Genomic DNA, 18,272 nt, shown 5'->3' with positions numbered 1-18,272 from the left:
TATTTTAAATTTATCTGTATAAGAGACAGTAAAAGTAGCCATGCAGAATTTTAAAGATGAATAAAATACTCTCAACCTAAAAGAAGCTTATGACAGTGTCAGAGAAAGAAATACAGCCACAAGATGCAAGAATAATGATCCCAGTTGGGAGGATCAGGGAAGGAAGACGTACTGCCTACTATGGGAGGTGGCATTTGAATTAAACCCGGTAGGAAAGATGGGGTTTGGCAAATGGTGATAATGGTAAAAGAAGGCTGATCTGAGAAGCACCAAATGATTGAAGAGAGAGAGCAAAATGGGAATAAGTAATTTTCAAGAAATAATGAGCAGCTCATTTGGGCTACAGTAGCAGAGAAAACAAAGTTTAAGATAAGTCAAAAGTATGTTAGGGCTAGAATATAGGAGGTCTGTAATAAAAAATGCTGCAACATATAAAATTTTTTAACACTGTAGAGATATTAATTTTAATACAAGTCATTCAGCAAAGATAAGCTTCAGTACAAATGAAAGTAGGATAGTCCAATTGGGACAGTTGTCAAACAATGCTTGGACAAATGATGGACTTGAAATCTTAATTCGCATCCCCAAAAGAGACAGATTAAGACTGTTAAATATTCCTTGGGGATACCGAACTGTGTGGCATCATTAAGAAGGAAATGCCAAAATAGTAGAATACACTATTCTGTGAAAAACAAACCCTAGAACTTTCATGTCTGGGAAACTGTTGGCAGCTTTGCCAGCCCCAGCTCAGGAGGGCAGCTGCAGCAAACAGCAACAGAGGGAGTGAATAGGATGGCTCATTTGTGCCTTGGATAGGCAGTTCAAGGTGGGATAGGAACTAGGATTATAACAACATGAAGATGAAGATGATGAAGAAAAGAACATAAAACACTTCAAACAATACAACTCCTCCACAATCTAAAAATCCTAAAACATCGTCAACCTCATTTACAAACCAAAAACCGAAGAAAGAAAATCTAAGTAGAGAGAAAGAATAGGAAATGCTGCCCTCAGAGAGGTGGTACAGACTGAATATCTTAACTGGGTCTAGGAGAATTTTAGGAGCCAGTGAATAGCACACCTGCCTCAGGTGCCATGGAAGAGAGTCAGGGTATTCAGGGCAAGGCACTAAACCCCAAGTTGTTCCAGGGTCAACATTTGTGCTTAACCCAAGCCATGCCTTCATCGCACCCAAGCCAGGTAGCCGTCTGCCAGGCTGAATCAGAGACAAGAAATGAATCAGTGTCATTTGCAAATCAGAAGACAGGGTGATCTTTTTAAGGGCATTATATAAAATTTGTTTCTTTAGCAGTCAAACACTTCCATTCTAATACAGCTCCATTTGTCAAAGTCTTGGCAAGATTTTTCGTTGCAGATTAGATCAGGAAAAATTCCGAAGTAACCATAGAATCCAGAAAAGGGAGGTTTCCTTTCAAGCAACAGAAAACAAAGATTCACAAATAAATGTGTTCATTGTCGCCTGAGATATTGAGAACAGAAGAATCAGAACTCAGGCCAGGATTTAAAAGTGAAATTTCCTTTCCAACATAAAAGTAATTCCCTATTTCCAAATTTTCATCAACAACTCTAAAGGTGGATCTAATCCTTTTTACTCTTACAACCTCTTCAGCAGGTTTTGGATTCCCTGCTTGATCTCCTTGGTTCTCACACCATAAACAATGGGGTTCAGAGCTGGGGGAATGAGGTGGTGTAGGATGTTGAGCAGAATGGGGACATCTGGAGGAATTCTCTTCCTGGCCAGGTTAGTGATGACCAGAACCAGCAGGACTGTGCTGAAGAAGAGGATGAGGATGAAGTGGGAACCACATGTGCTCAAGGCCTTGGCCACAGCACCCTCTGCCTTGATCCTTAGCACAACTTTCAATATAAAACAATAGGAGATAACAATAAGGATAAGGTCAGAACCCAACAGGGTCCAGCCTGCCACAAACTGGTAGAGCTGATTGAAAGTGATGTCATCACAAGAGAGTTTGGACACAGACAGGTTAGTGCAGATGCAGTTCTTGATTATGTTTCCTGCACAGTATCTGAGCCTGGCAGAAAGCATGGGAACAGGAAGAGAAACAAAGGCATTCCGGGCTATAACAAAGACGACAGCCCTAGCCACAAACTGGTCAGTGATGATAGACGGGTATCTCAATGGATGGCAGATGGCCACATAACGGTCATAGGCCATGACCATGAATGTGCAAGACTCCATGGTCAAAAAACTGTTCATGATGAACATCTGGAGGAAGCAGGCTGGGAAGCTGATTGACCTGAGGTCAAACCAGAAGATGGCCAGGACCTTGGGGATGACTGTGAGACAGAGCACGATGTCCAGCAGGGAGAGAAGGCTGAGCAGGTAGTACAGGGGCTGGTGCAGAGAGGCCTCCAGCTGTATGGTGATCAGGAGGGTGGTGTTAGCCCCCATGGCCAGGAGGAAGAGAAGGCTGAGGGGCAGGGAGAGCCAGTGCTGCCAACTCTGGAAGTTGGGGAAGCAGATGAGAAGGAATTCAGAGACTGGGGCAGTGGAGTCATTGCTGGGTGATGCCATGTAAAGTTTCCTGATCAATCTGGAGATCCAGGGTACCTTAAAATGTAGGAGAGAAGTACAGAAACATAAAAGGTATGTGTTTTAGACGTAGTAGAGTGTGGGTTTCCACTGAGGCCCTGTATCTGTCCCAATAAAGTTTTTAAAATCACTGTCGTCACCTTCCCTTATATTTAACCAAATATGTATCATATGCCAGCCAGCCACAATGTTTTATATCCATGATCTCATTTCATCCTTTTAAACAATACTAAGGAGTAATTAATATTGTTATCCTAATGTTATAGATAATAAAATAGAGACAAAGGAAAATTGTAAGAAGAATCTTCTACCACCATGCAGTTTAAAAACCAGCAATCACAAGTATCATTTATTGTCATGCGCTTATATGATTTCAGTACACTTTACTAATTTTTACTTTACAATGATTTTCATTCATTCATTCATTCATTTCTCAACCCACTTATTCCAGTTCAAGGTTACAGGTGGTCCAAGCTTATCCCAGCAGCTTTGGGTTGGTTCCCAAAAGCTCAGGGAACCAGGACGCCATTGCATTACAGAGAGCACTCACACACACAACCACTCAGTCACACTGGGACAATTTAGAATTAAGCTGTACATCGTTGGGTTGTAGAAGGAAACTAGAGTACCTGGAAAACTAAAGTACCCAGGCAGACATGGAGAGAACATGCAAACACCACACAGGCAGTGGCCCCCACCTGAAATCCATTTTTTTCCTTGTCAGCATTATAATGACAGAACGTTGTGTGAAATGACGTTACGTGAGGACCTGCTCTAATCAAATGAGCTGAAGTTCACCAAAGATGGAATAGAAGTCAGAGAGTGAGTTTTAGGCAAGTAAATCTATGCAAGAACCCACTTACCTGGTAAGTAAAATTACCTATTCTTCTTTGTGACCAGGATCCAATTATCCTTACCATATGTAATCTACATTCTGTAAACTCATCTGCTTTGATTACAGCTGTTTCTTTTGTGGGGTATCATTTGTTTTCCCTGACTACTAAACAAAGAGAAAGAGGCCAAGTACTAAGAAGGGTAACAGCAATGACTGTCACAGCCAAAGAGACAGAAAGTAGCCAGGGAGTCATGGCAGGATAAGAGAGGGAGCCTAACTTTGGAAGGCAAAGGCAGGCAGATCATGAGGTCAGGAGTTCAAGACCAGCCTGGCCAACATGATGAAACCCTGTCTCTATTAAAAATACAAAAATTAACTGGCTGTGGTGGTGCATGCCTGTAATCCCAGATACTTGGGAGGCTGAGGCAGAATTGCCTGAACCAGACCTGGGGGGCAGAGGTTGCCGTGAGCTGAGATCACGCCACTGCACTCCAGCCTGGCAACAAAATGAGACTCCGTCTCAAAAAAAAAAAAGAAAAAAGAAAAAAGAGAGGGAAATTAGGAAGTGTGTAATCAGCATAGCTACAATGACTGATCCTTCACCCTTGTCCCATTTGACAGGTCTTCTCTAAGAGGATTCAGGTGTGCATGAGAAGATATTAGAAGACTCTAGCTGCCAGAGAAGATAATGGAAGTATTTATTTAATCCAAGAACTTTCACCTTGAATATTCCAGACTTTCTAAACATAAATTATACAATATACATTATTTTTAAAAATCTACCCATTGTAGGGCTTTAAAACAAACCAAGAATTCAGGAGTTAAAACTAGAGTAGGCACAATTGTGTATCAGTTCTGCCCTGCATTTCAATATCTGATTAGGAAAATGACCCTCAGTGTGAATTTGAGAAATAAGATTGAACTAATTCACCTTATCTGTAAAGCTTCTCCTTTCCAATAATCTCAAGTATAGCTACTCTGAATGGCTTGATCTATTCAAACAAGTGAGAAAATGGTGTTTTCTTAGTTCCTTGTCAGAATGCTAAAGACAGCAGCACATTGCATAGATTAAGCAAAAACCATTATCTTTTGAGAGCTTACCTAATTAATAGAGAAAATTGACCTGCAAACATTTATAATGCAGTACAGTTGTGGCTCTAATAATGACAATCATAAAATAAGGAGGCAATATTTCAGATAATGAAGCAGTGTAATATGGTTTAAAAGTTAGCCTCAAGCAGAAACAAATGACAATTCTGGCTCTTATACTGATCGTGTAAACCTAAAAGCTATTTCAACTCCATATTGCCCAGTTTTCTCACAAATGAAATAGAATAAATGATACATAACTTTAGGTGTTATTGTGGGAGGGGAAAGGGGCTGTCATATTCTGAAGTTCTGCTAGGTCAAAAGATGCAACAAGCTAAGAGCATCAAAGGACAAAAAAAAATGAGGTAACATTTCCTGGGAGAGAATAAAGACTGTCCTTTTAGGCAAAGGTAAGAACAAAAAAACCTGCCTTCATGGATGTTAAGTAATGACTGGTAATGAGACATTAGGGGCTACTGCATCCCAAGTTCTTTGGGGAAAAGGAGGCAGGAGAGTAGAGTATCAAAAGATGTTTGAAGGGAAGTAGTGGCAGCCTTGAGAGGATCCTCAGAAGTCTGTCTGACAGTAGGCATTGTCACGTACACTGTAGGAAATCACAGAATATTTGAAAAGGAACGTGATATGCAATAGATGGTGTCTTAGACCACTTTAACCGCTGAAACAAAATACCATAAACTGGGTGGCTTATAAACAACAAACATTCAAATCTCGTAGTTCTGGAAGCTAAGAAGTATAAGATCAAAGTGCCAGCAGATTCTGTGTCTGGCTAGAGCTCATTTCTTAGTTCAGAGGTGGCACCTTCTCATTGTGTCCTGACATGGTGGAAGGGGCTAGCTAGCTCTCTACCATCTCTTTTATACAGGTACCAGTCTCAACCATAAGCCATCATAACCGAATTACCTCACAAAGGTTCCACTTTCTAATACCATCATCTTGGAGGTGGGAGGGAGGTTAGAATTTCAACATATGAATTTTCTGAGGACACAAACACTGAGACCATAGCAGATAGGACAAAGGGGAATCGCAGAAGGTAGGGAGGCTTTTTGGAGAGTCCCAATAGTTCAAAGGAAAAGTGATTAAGATCTGAACAAAAGTAATAACCATGTAAATGGAGAAGAAAGGGTAATTTTGAGGGGTGAGGAGGGCTACAAGAAAATTTAGTGTAAGAAAGATTAAGGAGACAGAGAAAGCCTGCAGTCAGGAATGCCTCCCAGATTTTTTAACAAATACAGGAAGACATATGTTCTTTTGGACTTCTTGTAGCACTGATAGATTCTTCCAGGTAATAATATACTTTCAGCTTTGTTTCATAGTTACCTTGTAATTCCTTAATAGCTGGAATGATTTTTCCTCCCTCTGAATTTTCCTTAGTGAAATTGAGGCCTCCTAATCTGAGAAATGAAGAATTGTTGACGATCTGGGGCATTCTTTTGGATCTTCAGTGTGCCAACTACATCAATTCATACTCCTAGACTGATATTCACAAAGGAGTGGTCATTGTGGTTATTCATTCCAGGTGTCAATGAGCAAAACATGGTCTCTGACCATGAGTCATTAACAGTCCGGAAAAGTCAGACAGATTCTGAACTAACCAAAATGGCAATGGAAGATTTGAGCCCAGCTATGATTGCCTAGAAGAAGCAGTCACCTAGGTTCATAGATGAATTTAGGGAAGAAAGGAAGATTATGACCTAGCTAGGCACAGAGCCTTGGCCTCATAGCTATGATACAGTTAGGAGTTTTTGAGCCTACAGAAGTTTTGAGTCTACAAGCCATGAAATGACTTAGCCTCAGCTCTGAGGGAAATCACAGCCATAGGTCAGTAACGCTTGTACCAGAACCTAAGTACTGTGGCAAGGTTGTCATCTACTACACTAGGCCTTATTGAAAGAGTTCTATGTCCTTTTCACACCAGGATCCTGGATTCCGCCTCCACTCATCAGCATCCACTTCCTCATAATTTCCTTGGCCCCACCTTGAGACTCACCAACTTCAGAAGGCTGTACTGCTGCTATTTCTTGCTGTTTTCTACAGGAGCTGCGGAGGCTGATTTTATGGACCCTGACTCCACTAGTCCCTTCCCTCCACGCTACTCATAAGAATTGGTGCCATTATTAGGCACCTGGATCCTGGGGCCCTATGGTCCATATCCCAGGAGAGTATGTTGTGAAAGGTGTTCAGCACTGGGAGTAGAGTGAGGGTGAAAGAGTTCAAAGGCACTTGGGAAGTCTAATTAACGAAAATGGCATTCATCTAGGTAAAATAAGCCAGACACAGAAAGAAAAATATTGCATAATTTCACATTATGTGTGAAATCTTAAAAAGTCAAATTCACAGAAGCAAAGAGTAGATTGGTGGTTACCAAGGGGCAGGGAGAGAGGGAAATGGAGAGATGTTTGTCAAAGGATATAAAATTTCTGTTAAAAGTATGAATAAGTTCTAGAGATCTAATGTGAAGTGTGGGGATGGGAATAATATTTTATCGTATGGTTAAAATTTGCTAAGACAATAGATCTTAAGACTTGCCACCACAAAAAAAGGTAACCATGTGAAGCAATGGATGTGTTAATTAATGTGACTGTAGTATTCAGTGTGATGCACTCTATGTGTATCAAAACATCACTTTGTACACTTTATATATAATTTTATTTTAAAAATAAGAAAGGAAAGATAGGAATAAAGGAGGGAAGAGAAAGAAAAAGAAAAAGAAATCCTAGAAAAAAAAAGTGTAAGGAAACTGAGTGATGGGAATTCTTTCAGGATAATTTCTCTGAATACACCAGTAAGGAAGAAACTGAATCAGGCTATCCTCAGCACTGTAACTCTAGAGGGAAGTAGTAGAGGAACATTCCTACTAATGAAAGGAGCATGGACCATGGCCAATTGAGGGGAGCAGAGAGTGCTTTTCCTGTGAACCTTTCTCATGCAGTGGGAGTATCAGTGGTCTGGACCCCACAGATCCCTGGGAGTGGCCCTCTTCATGCTCATGGTGTCATGTCCAAGATTTTATGTTCATGGCTTTTCTTTGTCTAAACTTTTTGTTTCCTAAGTGTGGTTTCAGACAATGCAATTGTTAACAATACTCACTTTCTGTAGAGCAATGCCTGGCATTGCTTCCTTGAAAAAACAAATGAAATGGTCACCAGAACAGTCACCACTCATGCACAATAGGACCTAGAATATAGGCTCTCCTGAAGAATATTCAGGGTCATGTGGGCTTTGGGCACAAGAATCTTAGAGAGAGAAGAACAAGTCTTTTTCTAGGATTCATGATTTCCTCCCCACAACTGCTGAGAAGGAGACATTAGGGCAAAAATGTAGATGAAATATAATCTCACTCCTTACATACAGTAACTCTGGCTGCATCTCTATCTTGCTATGTAGGTGTCTGAGGTAAAGCTCCAAGGACAATGGAAGCATCAAATAAAGTTAGTAGACATGCTAAATGAAGAAAACTATTTCATGAGTGAATAATCGCTCAAGGAAATGTATATTGCTAAGAGCATGCAATTTAAACTGTGCAAAATATTCTTATCCTCAGAATTTCTTATAAATAAATAGTTCCTCTCACTCTCAGATCTTGGGAATGTTGGGAAGAGAAAATGTGATGCTTTTGTTTGAATGCTTGTTTTACCACTTTCAGGCTGCTACTACTTGGGCAATGTTAGAGACTCTCAGAACCACAATTTCAGCATCTGAAATATGAGGATAATGAACCTTTCAATACATGGTAGTTGCGAGGATAAAATTAAATTTATTTTTTCATTTAACAAACATTAATCTTGACTCTATAATCTACTAAGCCCTATACAACATGTTATAAATGCAGTACAACAAAGAATCATTCCTGCCATCTTAGAGAGGGAGACCAAAACATAGCATACAATTACACCAAGGATTGTATTATCCTGTATTTATATCCTGTATATATCCTGTATGTATTTATCATAATAAATCTTCATTGAGATATTAATGGGTCATGTTATTCTGATTATTACCTGTTATTTCATCTAATCCTAATATTAACCAAATGAGAGATATATTATTATAATCCACAATTTACTGATGTAGAATCTAAGTAATGCATGTTGTCAGTTGAATTGTACCCCTAATAAAGATATGTTGAAATCCTAACCCCTAGCATGTTAATGTAATCTTATTTGGAAACAGGGTCTTTGCCAATGTAATAAAGGTAAAAATCACCAGTCAACACAAAGACTGATACATTTCTAGTTCAACCACATCCTGAGAGTATTTACCAAGATCCCATCAGACTCTGCCATTGATTTTTCTTTCATCATGCCAGGAAATTGCCAAATTTTTGCTCCATTTCATGCTGATTTCTTCTAGATTGGCAAAAGTCTTCAGAACAAATGAAGCTGTAAGTCCAGGGTTTCTCTCTCTCAGTTTTTATCTGCTCCTAAATTATGATTTTTCCTTCTTAACTCTTCAGTGCTTTTACAAATATGTTTATGTTTGATTAATTCAAGCAGCTTTTATAGTGACGATTTAGCTGGATAAAAATCTGATTATTGACAAGTATTTTACATGTGTATTCAAATTTAATATATTCAATTCAATATATTTCAATTTATTTGAGTTACACACACATACGTGTGAGCACATGCACATACACACACATAATACATTATATATTTCCACAGACTTCTGATGTCTATTGCTGTTAAGAAATGTATTGTGTGTCAAATTGCCGCTCCTCTGTAGGTAATGTACTATTTATCCGGCTCTATTCAGAACTTTTTGTCTTTGGGGTTTTGAATGTTAGTAAATGAGTCTAGATTTATTTTAAAAGTTATTCTCTTTATGATTAATTAAGCTCCTGAATCTGAAGATAATTCACCCATTATCCCTTTGAATGTTTCTCCTCCTCCCTATTTTCTACATTCTTCTGTGCAAATCCAGTTCCATCTATACCGAACCTTCTTTTTAAATTCTCTTTATCTTTTAACCTCTATTTCCCATTCCATTCTCTTTCAAATTGTGTTGGTTTCAGATTAAGCTCTTCAACGTTAGCTCCATTTTATCAGTTCTCAACTAAGCTATATCACTCTTTTGTAATCTGTCTTAATGTCAGTGACTACATTTTTTAGATATTCTAGAAGTCATAGTTGTTTTTTTTCAAAAATACCTGGTTTTCCAATAAATTAGGACTTCTTTCTCATGCTTTTTTTACTACATCTTTAATTTATTTAATCATTTTAAACATAGCTATGTTATATATAACTTGTGACTGATAATCCTGTTTTCCAAAATTCTGATATCTAATTCTACTGACTCTTGCTCATGCCAACTTTGTAATTTTGAAATGCTAGTTTATGATCAACAAAGCTATTTCTGTTAGACCTCTTAGGATCACCCTAAATACACTGCTATGGTTTGAATGTTTGGGTCCTCTTCAAAAGGTTCATTGAAACTTAATCCCTTCCTAATACAAAAGTATTAAGAGGTGTAGCCTTTGGGAGATGATTAGGGCATGAGAGATATTCCCTCATTAGGATTAGCGCTTTTATAAAAGAGCTAGAAGAAACTAGCTAGGTCGTTTTTGCCTCCTTTTGCAGTTTCACCATGTTAGAACAATGTTAAAAGTATCATGTTAAAAGCAGAAACCAGGCTCTCATCAGACATTGAAATTGCCAGCATCTTGATCTTGGACTTCCTACCCATCAGAAGTGTGAGAAAGAAATTTTTATTCTTTGTAGATTACAATTCATATTAATTTCTCCCCTTGGGATTCCCCAGACCATATATTTATAAATATCAAATCATACCTATCTGAGGGTTTTTTTAATTCTTTCTAATGCCTAGTTCAAGACAGAAATGTGTGTGTGTGTGTGGGTGTGTGCACGTGAATGTGTGAGTGGTTTCTTTTGTCTGCCCCTTCACTAAAAGTACTGATCCCTGGTACTGTGAGTATCTGGGTGCCTTAATTTTATCTCCTCCCCTTGTGAGTATTCAAATTCTTATTTTCTGTATGTGTATAACCACTTAAAATGTGTTTGTGTTTTAAGCTGTGTTATTATAAAAGAGTCAGAAAGTTAAAATGCAAACCCCTTTGTGCAGAAACTAATAAATACTCCTATCACAGCCATAAATACAATGTCTATCAGTCTTATTACATCTCTCATCACTTTTTGATCACTAACTAGCAAATTAGTTTCTTGCAAACATAACTGTGCTTTTGAGAGGAGATTTATTTTATATATATATATATTTTTTTTTTTATTTAACAGCTGGAGAATTTTTCTTGCTGCATAGTCTGCCGTGAAAAGGAAGTCAGGAATGCTCTTTATATGGAGGGCAGCACTCATATACTAATGTGATGGATGGAATAAACCTTCAGTGTGAGACATTAGAAAATGTTCGTAAATAATAAATTTTTGCATTTTAAACCCTTGTTAGCTCTGTTCATGTAACTTTTCTCTCTTTCTCTGGATCAAGCTGGACAGGTAATGAATCTAGATACCTGTATTTTATCTGCCTCGGTTCAAAACATGTCCTGACATTATCCAGAGCATTCAATTTATCCTGAAAGTACAATCATGTGGCAAATGACACATGATGGCATTTTAATCAATGACAATGTTATGGGATCTTTGGGGTGTCGCTTTTATGGCTAGAAATTTTGGCCATTGGTGCCTTTGCCTGAGTTTTGCCTGGGCCCACTCGGCTCCTTCTGTCCATTTGGCCTAGCAGGTTACACTCAACTCATGCTACCAGCCTCGATCCCACACCTCCAAGGGAGACTGGAGTCAGGCACAGAGCAGTGAGGGGTGGGTGTGAGCGAGTGTGGGGTCTGGCCACTCTGCAGTCAGACATTCCAGCTGCTGCCACGGGCAGACAGATCCAGGTGCCAGAATGGGCACCAGTTCTCTGTGTGGCTGCAGCTGGACTAGGCACACTGCAAGCAGCTTCCCCGGCTGGCACCAGGGAATGTGGTGGTGCCCAGAAGCTTGGAGACACCAGGAACCATAGGACCCCAAAGAGGGAGTCACAACCCTGGCTCAGGGAGCTCCCAGGTCTGGGCTCCCAAAAGGGCTATAGCTCCTCTCTTCACCTGCAATGTGGTCAGCAAGGAGCATTTTCAGCCCTGTTTCTGTTACAGCAACTCTTTTAGCCTTGCCATTCAGCAGGTCCCGAGATTTTGTCCTGTGACCAGGAAGAATGAAGTATACAGACAAGTGAAGGGTGAGCAAGATGAAGAGGAGGTTTATTGAGCAATAGAACAGCTCAGAGAAGACCTGAAGTGGGCAGTTCCTGTCTGTAGCCAGGGTGTCCTCACAAGTGTTTAACTTCTAGCAGAGAGGGTAGCTCCTTTCTGCAGATAGGTCATGCCAACAAATTGTTGGTTGTCAGCAGAGAAAGTAGTCCCTCTCTGCACCTGGTCATCCCAGCAAGTGTTCAGCTATCAGCAGAGAGGGTAGCTCCTCAGCTGGTCATCCTGTTGTCGGCAGCTCTCAGCAAAGAGGAGGCATAGAGTGTGTGGCTCCTCTCTGCAGGCAGGTCATCCTATTGTCTGCAGTTCTTAGGGAAGAGGGTAGCTCCTCCCTGCAGCTGGTCATCTCATTATCTCTCGATCCTCTTCTCTGCTCTGGCTGAGCCAGGGGCTTTTACGGGCCTTATAGGAGAGAAAGTGTGCATGACTGGTCCATGGGCAGCCGGGGGCAAGCCCAGAAAAGGCACCACAAGTCCTCACTCCAGTCCATCTGCCTCCTGCCTCCATCCATGGTGCTCAGGCTAATTGCACCAAGGGGCACCTTCAGGCCACTGCCAAGCCACCCTCAGCACCTCCCTCAGCTTTCCTCCAACACTTGTCAGTGCCCAAAGTCCAGGGCAGCCAAGGTGGCAGGGTCTGAGCATGTGCACACCAGCTGGGCTGTGATAGCACCCAAGCTCAGCCCCAACTCTGCTCTGAGATCTGAGTGGGTGCTGGGAGTGTGGAGAGGCCATGCAGCAGGAACAGGCACCTCTGACCCTGCAAGGGCAGAGGGTGGCCTTCCTGAGCCCCCAAGAGTGCAGAGAGGCCCAGGTCTACAGCCCCAACTTGGGTGGCTGCATCTGTGCCCGGGGGTGTGGGACTCCTGCACAAGAGCGCAGGGAGGTCCAGGTCCACAGCCCTGATTTGGGCGGCTGCAGCCATGCCTGGGAGGGTGGGGCTGCTGCCTGCTCCTGGCTCCCATCAGCTCCGTGGAGCATGCAGCCTCAGCCACATCCCCTCACAGCCTGTGGCAGGGGCTCCAGGCCCTTGCTGGGCACAGGCTGGCATTGGAGGCAGGGGTGACATCTCCACAAGCTCCGGCTGTAGTCCTGATGGTCAAGGGCAGCCCAGAACTCCCCCTTGCCCAGCTTGCCGCCCTGCAGGAGGAGGCAGTTGTTGAGGGGGATCCTCCAGGAGCAGATCATGGGCCCCAGGCCAAGCTGTTGGGAGTGTCAGGCCTGGCAGTCACCCTGATGTGGGGTGGAATCTGGGGACACTGCCCCAGGTGGCCCTGCACAGAGCATCTCCCTGAGGTGCAGGAACCCAGTGCCCTTAGCAGGGTGGACATGGCACCCTGAGTTTTGCTTGGGCCCACTCGGCTGTGCAGTCCAGGAACCTAGGGATCAACCCACTCTGTCTTCTGCTTCTGGCACATGTGTGCACCACAGAGAGCCTAATAATGAAACAAAACACCTGCGGCTGATGCCCAAGCACACTGTCTGGGAGTTTAGAAATCACTTCACCCCACTCATCATAGCTTGTGCCCATGTGCACCATCAGAGAGCCTAAAGACAGGCCAGCATTGTCTGTCACCACTGGCACCCACCTATATGTGCTACCTGGGGTCCTGAGGACTTGCCTTCCCAGCCTGTCACCAACACTCCCAGCAACCTGTGCATGCCACCTGGAAGCAGAGGGATGCCCTGCAATCACTGTTACCACTGCCAACACAATGCATGCTACCCAGAGGCCCAAGGATCAGCACAAACACCTGGCCCACCACTGCCACTACCAGTACCCAAACAAGCTTCCTGAAGGTTTAAGAATCAGCTCATCTCAACTTGCTAACACCAGAGTCCACGTATGCTGCCTACTGGCCCAAAGACAGGAAGACGCAGCCCACTACTGCCACCACTGGTGCTCAAAGCCCAGCACATCTGACATCATTGTCCCCAGCAAAGCCTGAAGTCTACAATAACAACCACAGCCTAAGCCACTGAGAAAAAAAACACAAAAACTAATGACACTATGATATAGTTTGGATCTGTGTCCCCACCCAAATCTCATGTTAAATTGTAATCCTTAATGTTGAAGGTGGGGCCTGGTGGGAGACGATTGACTCACGGGGATGCTTTCCAAGAATGGTTTAACACCATCCTCCGGGTGCTGCTCTCATGATGGTCAATAGTTATCATAAGATCTATTTGTTTAAAAGTATGTAGCACCTTCTCCCTCTTTCTTGGTCATGCTTCTGCCATGTAAGATACCTGCTCCTTCTTTGCCTTCCTCCATAAGTAAAAGCTCCCTGAGTCCTCACCAGAAGCAGATGCTGTTATGCTTCCTATACAGCCTGTGTAACTATGAGCTAATTGGTACCAAAGAGTGAGGCATTTTGATAAAGATACCTGAAAGTGTGGAAGCAACTTTGGAACCGGGTAATGGACAGACGTTGGAAGAATGTGGAGGGCTCAGAAGACAAGAAGATGAGGGAAAGTTTGGACCTTCCTAGAGATCTGTTAAATTTTTGTGAGCAAAATGCTGAAAGTGCTATGGATAATGACGTCCAGGCTGAGGAGGTCTCAGATGGAAAAGAGGAATTTATTGGGAACTGGAGTAAAGGTCACCTTTGTTACACCTTGGCAAAGAGCTTTGTTGGATTGTGCCCTTGTCCAGGAATCTGTGGAACTTTGATCTTGAGAGAGATGACTTAGGGTATGTGGCAGAAAAAAAATTCTAAGCAACAAAGCATTCAAGATGCAGCCTATGCTCATATTCATGGGGGGAAAAAAAATTACCTGAAACTGGAACTTATATCTAAAAGGGAAGCAGAGCATAAAAGTTTGAAAAATTTGCAACCTGGCCATGTGGTAGAAAGGGAAAGCCCATTTTCAGGGAGGCATTCAAGCAGTCTGCAGAAATATGCATAAGTAAAAAGAAACCGAGTACTAATACCCAAAACAATGGGGAAAAAATCTCAAAGGCATTTCAGAGACCTTCACAGAAGCCCCTTCAATCACAGGTCCAGAAGCCTAGGAGGGAAGAATGGTTTTGTTAGCCAGGCTCAGGGCCCTGCTGCCCTGCACAGCCTGGGGACACTGCTGTCCTGCACAGCCTGGGGACACTGCTGTTTGCATCCCAGCTGCTCCAGCTCCATCCCTGGTTCAAAGTGGCTCAGGTATAGCTCAGGCCACTGCTTCAGAGAGTGCGATATGGGGTTGGAGCCTCGCATAGTTCCCACTGGGACACTGCCTAGTGGAGCTGTAAGAACAGGGCAACCATCCTCTAGATTCTGGTATTCTAGGGCCGCCAGCAGCTTGCATCCTGTGCCTGGAAAAGCCATAGGTACTCAATGCCAGCCTGTGAGAACAGTGGGGACTGAACCCTCCAAAGCCACAGGGGCAGAGCTGTCCAAGGCCTTGGGAGCCCACCTCTTGCATCAGTGTGCCCTGGATGTGGAACATGGAGTCAAAGGAGATTATTCTGGAGCTTTAAGACTTAATGACTTCCTTGCTGGGTTTCAGACTTCCATGGGGCCTGTAGCACTTTTCTTTTGGCCAATTTCTTACTGCCTGTACCCCCGTGGTATGATGGAAGTAACTTGTTTTTGATTTTACAGGTTCATAGGTGGAGGGGACTAGCTTTGTCTTAAATGTGACTTGGGACTTTGGACTTTGGACTTTCAAGTTAATGCTGGAATGACTTTGGGGGACTGTTGGGAAGGCATAATTGTATTTTGCCATGTGAGAAGGACATGAGATTTGCAAGGGGCCAGGGATGGAATGCTATGGTGTGGATTCGTGTCCCTGCCCAAATCTCATGTCGAATTATAATCTCCAATGTTGGAGGTGGGACCTAGTGAGAGGTGATTGAATTATGAGGGTGGTTTCTCATGAATGGTTTAACACCATCCCCCTGGGTGCTGTTCTCATGATAGTGAATATTATCATGAGATATGGTTGTTTAAAAGTGTGTAGCAACTCCCCACTCTCTCTCGGTCCTGCTCTTGCTATGTAAGATGCCTGCTCCTGTTTTGCCTTCCTCCATGAGTAAAATCTCCCTGAAGCCTCACCAGAAGCAGAGGTTGCCATGCTTCCTGTACAGCCTGTGGAACCATAAGCCAATTAAATGTCTTTTTTAAATAAATTATGCAGTCTTAGGTATTTCTTTCTAGCAGTGTAAGCATGGACTAATACTCACTGATTACAACTGAAGAACTCCTAGGTAGACTACACTACTGCAAGCACCCAAAATCAAAACTAAAGTGCCCTACCCAACTAACACTATAGATACATGCACACACACAAAAAAATTCTTTTCTTACAAAAGTGAACCTTAAAAAAAAATGGAAAAAAGAGACTGTTATACCAAATGTGCAGATACCAACGTAAGGAAGCAAGAAATGTGAAAAAGCAAGAAAACATGACATCTCCAAAGTAACACGGTAATTCTACAGCAACAGATTCCAATGAAAAAGAAATTTATGAAATGCCTGCAAAAGAATTTCAAATAATATTATTAAAGAAGTTCAGTGAGATGCAAGAGAACACAAATAAGTAATACAAAAAAAAAAAAACAGAAAATCAATTCAGAATCTAAATGAGAAATTCAACAAAGAGATAGATATCATTAAAAAAAAGAAAAGAAACAGAAAACTCGGAACTGAATAATTCAATGAAAGAAATAAAAAACACAATAGAGTTTCAACAATAGACTAGGTTAAGCAGAAGAAATAACTTCAGAACTTGAAGACAGGCTTTTGAAAATAATTCAGTCAGACCAAAAGAAAAAAAAAGAATTTTTAGTCTATGGCCATACTACCCTGAATGCATCCAATTTCACTGGATCTTGGAAGCTAAGCAGGGTCAGGCCCGGTTAGTACTTGGATGAGAGACTTCCTGGGAATATTGGGTGCTGTAGGAAAAAAAAATTCTGAAAGATGAAGAAACCCTTTGTGATATATGTGACACCATTAAATGGTCAAATATTCAAATTTTAGGTGTTCTAGAAAGAGAAGAGAGAAGAGAGTAGAGATAAGCAAATGCAAATAAAACCTATTTAACAAAATAATTGCCAAAAACTCTCCAAGTTTTACAAAAGATTTAGACATCTAGATATAGGAAGCTCAAATATTCTCAAATAAATGAAAACCAAAAAGGTATTCTCCAAGATATATTATAGTTAAACTACTAAAAGTTTAAAACAAAGAATTCTAAAAATAGCAAGAGAAAAGCATCAAGTCACATCTAAGGGAGCGTCTATCAGATTAAGGGCAGATTTCTCAGCAGAAATCTTACAGGTCAGGAGAGAATAGAATGCTATGTTCAAAATGCTGAAAGAAAAAAACTGCTAACCAAGAAACCACCCTCATAATTCAATCACCTCTCACTAGGTCTCACCTCCAACACTGGAGATTACAATTTGACATAAGATTTGGGCAGGGACACAAATCCAAAAAAGGAGGAAAGGATATACAAAACAACTAGGAAACAGTTAACAAAATGGTGGGAATAAGTTCTCATCTGTCAGCAATAACTTCTAATGTAAACAAATTAAATTTCCACTTAAAAGATGTAGACTGGCTGATAAGATTTTTTAATGACCCAACTATGCGCTGCCTACAAGAAACTCACTTCACCTATACAATAAATATAGACTGAAAGTGGAGAGATAGAAAAAGATATTTCATGCAAATTGAAACCAAAGGTGGACAGGAGTAACTATACTTATGTCAGATTAAACAGACTTTAAGTCATAAATATTATAGTAAAAAGAGACAGAGAAGGTAATTATATGATGACAAAGGGATCAATTCAGCAAGCAAATATAACAATTATGTGTGTGTGTGTATATATATATGTGTGTGTGTATATATATATGTATATATATATATTCACCCAACACTGTAGCACCCAGATATATAAAGTAATTATTATTAGGTTGAAAGTGAGGGATACACACCAATATAATAATAGGCAGAGACACCAATGCCCAACTCTCAGCATTAGACAGATTATCTAGACAGAAAGTCAGCAAAGAAAAATTGAGTTCAAATGCACTTTAGACTAAATTGAAATAACACAAAACATTTTATCCAACAGCTGTAGAATATACATTCATCTCATCAGCACAAAGAACATTGTCCAAAATAGAATATGTATTGGGCAACAAAACAAGTCTCAACAAATTTTTTAAATCTTCTCAGATCACAGTAGAATAAAACTAAAACTTTGGAAACTGTACAAATAAATGGAAATTAAACAAGCTCCTAAATGATCATTGAGTTAACGAAGAAATTGAGAATAAAATTTTTAAAATTATTGAAACAAATAAAAATGAAAACACAATATACCAAAAACTATGGAGTACAGCAAAAGCAGTGCTAGGAGAAAAGTTTATAGCAATAAATGCCTATATCAAAAGAGTAGAAAGATTTCATGTAAACAACCTAATAATGCACCTCAAGAAATTAGAGTAGCAAAAACATACAAAATCCAAAATTAGTAAAAGAAAACAATAAAAATCAGAATAGAACTTTA

The 18,272-nt window shown here is 41.0% G+C and overlaps 1 protein-coding gene, 1 long non-coding RNA gene and 1 pseudogene across 2 annotated transcripts in view; 1 reads left to right on the top strand and 2 right to left on the bottom strand.

The window, feature by feature from the left end:
• LOC134740265 (uncharacterized) overlaps window positions 1-18,272 on the bottom strand; it is a 113,920-nt gene that overhangs the window by 2,399 nt on the left and 93,249 nt on the right. The gene's annotated exons all lie outside the window — the stretch shown is intronic.
• LOC129007862 (olfactory receptor 56A4) lies at window positions 1,616-2,709 on the bottom strand. The gene has a single exon (XM_054439174.1). It carries the CDS (start codon window positions 2,555-2,557, stop codon window positions 1,616-1,618), a length of 942 nt encoding a protein of 313 aa, XP_054295149.1. The 5' UTR covers window positions 2,558-2,709.
• On the top strand, window positions 16,538-16,656 carry LOC129009177 (5S ribosomal RNA; annotated as a pseudogene).

This window comes from Pongo pygmaeus, chromosome 9, assembly GCF_028885625.2.
Source record: "Pongo pygmaeus isolate AG05252 chromosome 9, NHGRI_mPonPyg2-v2.0_pri, whole genome shotgun sequence".
In the NCBI taxonomy this organism is placed as follows: Eukaryota; Metazoa; Chordata; class Mammalia; order Primates; family Hominidae; genus Pongo; species Pongo pygmaeus.
The sequence above is the reverse complement of the archived record's forward strand: the minus strand, read 5'-3'. Positions and strand labels throughout refer to the sequence as shown.

What these genes read in the sequence shown, in the direction of transcription:
- LOC129007862 (XM_054439174.1), bottom strand. Translation starts at nt 2,557, where the DNA reads ATGGCATCACCCAGCAATGACTCCACTGCCCCAGTCTCTGAATTCCTT.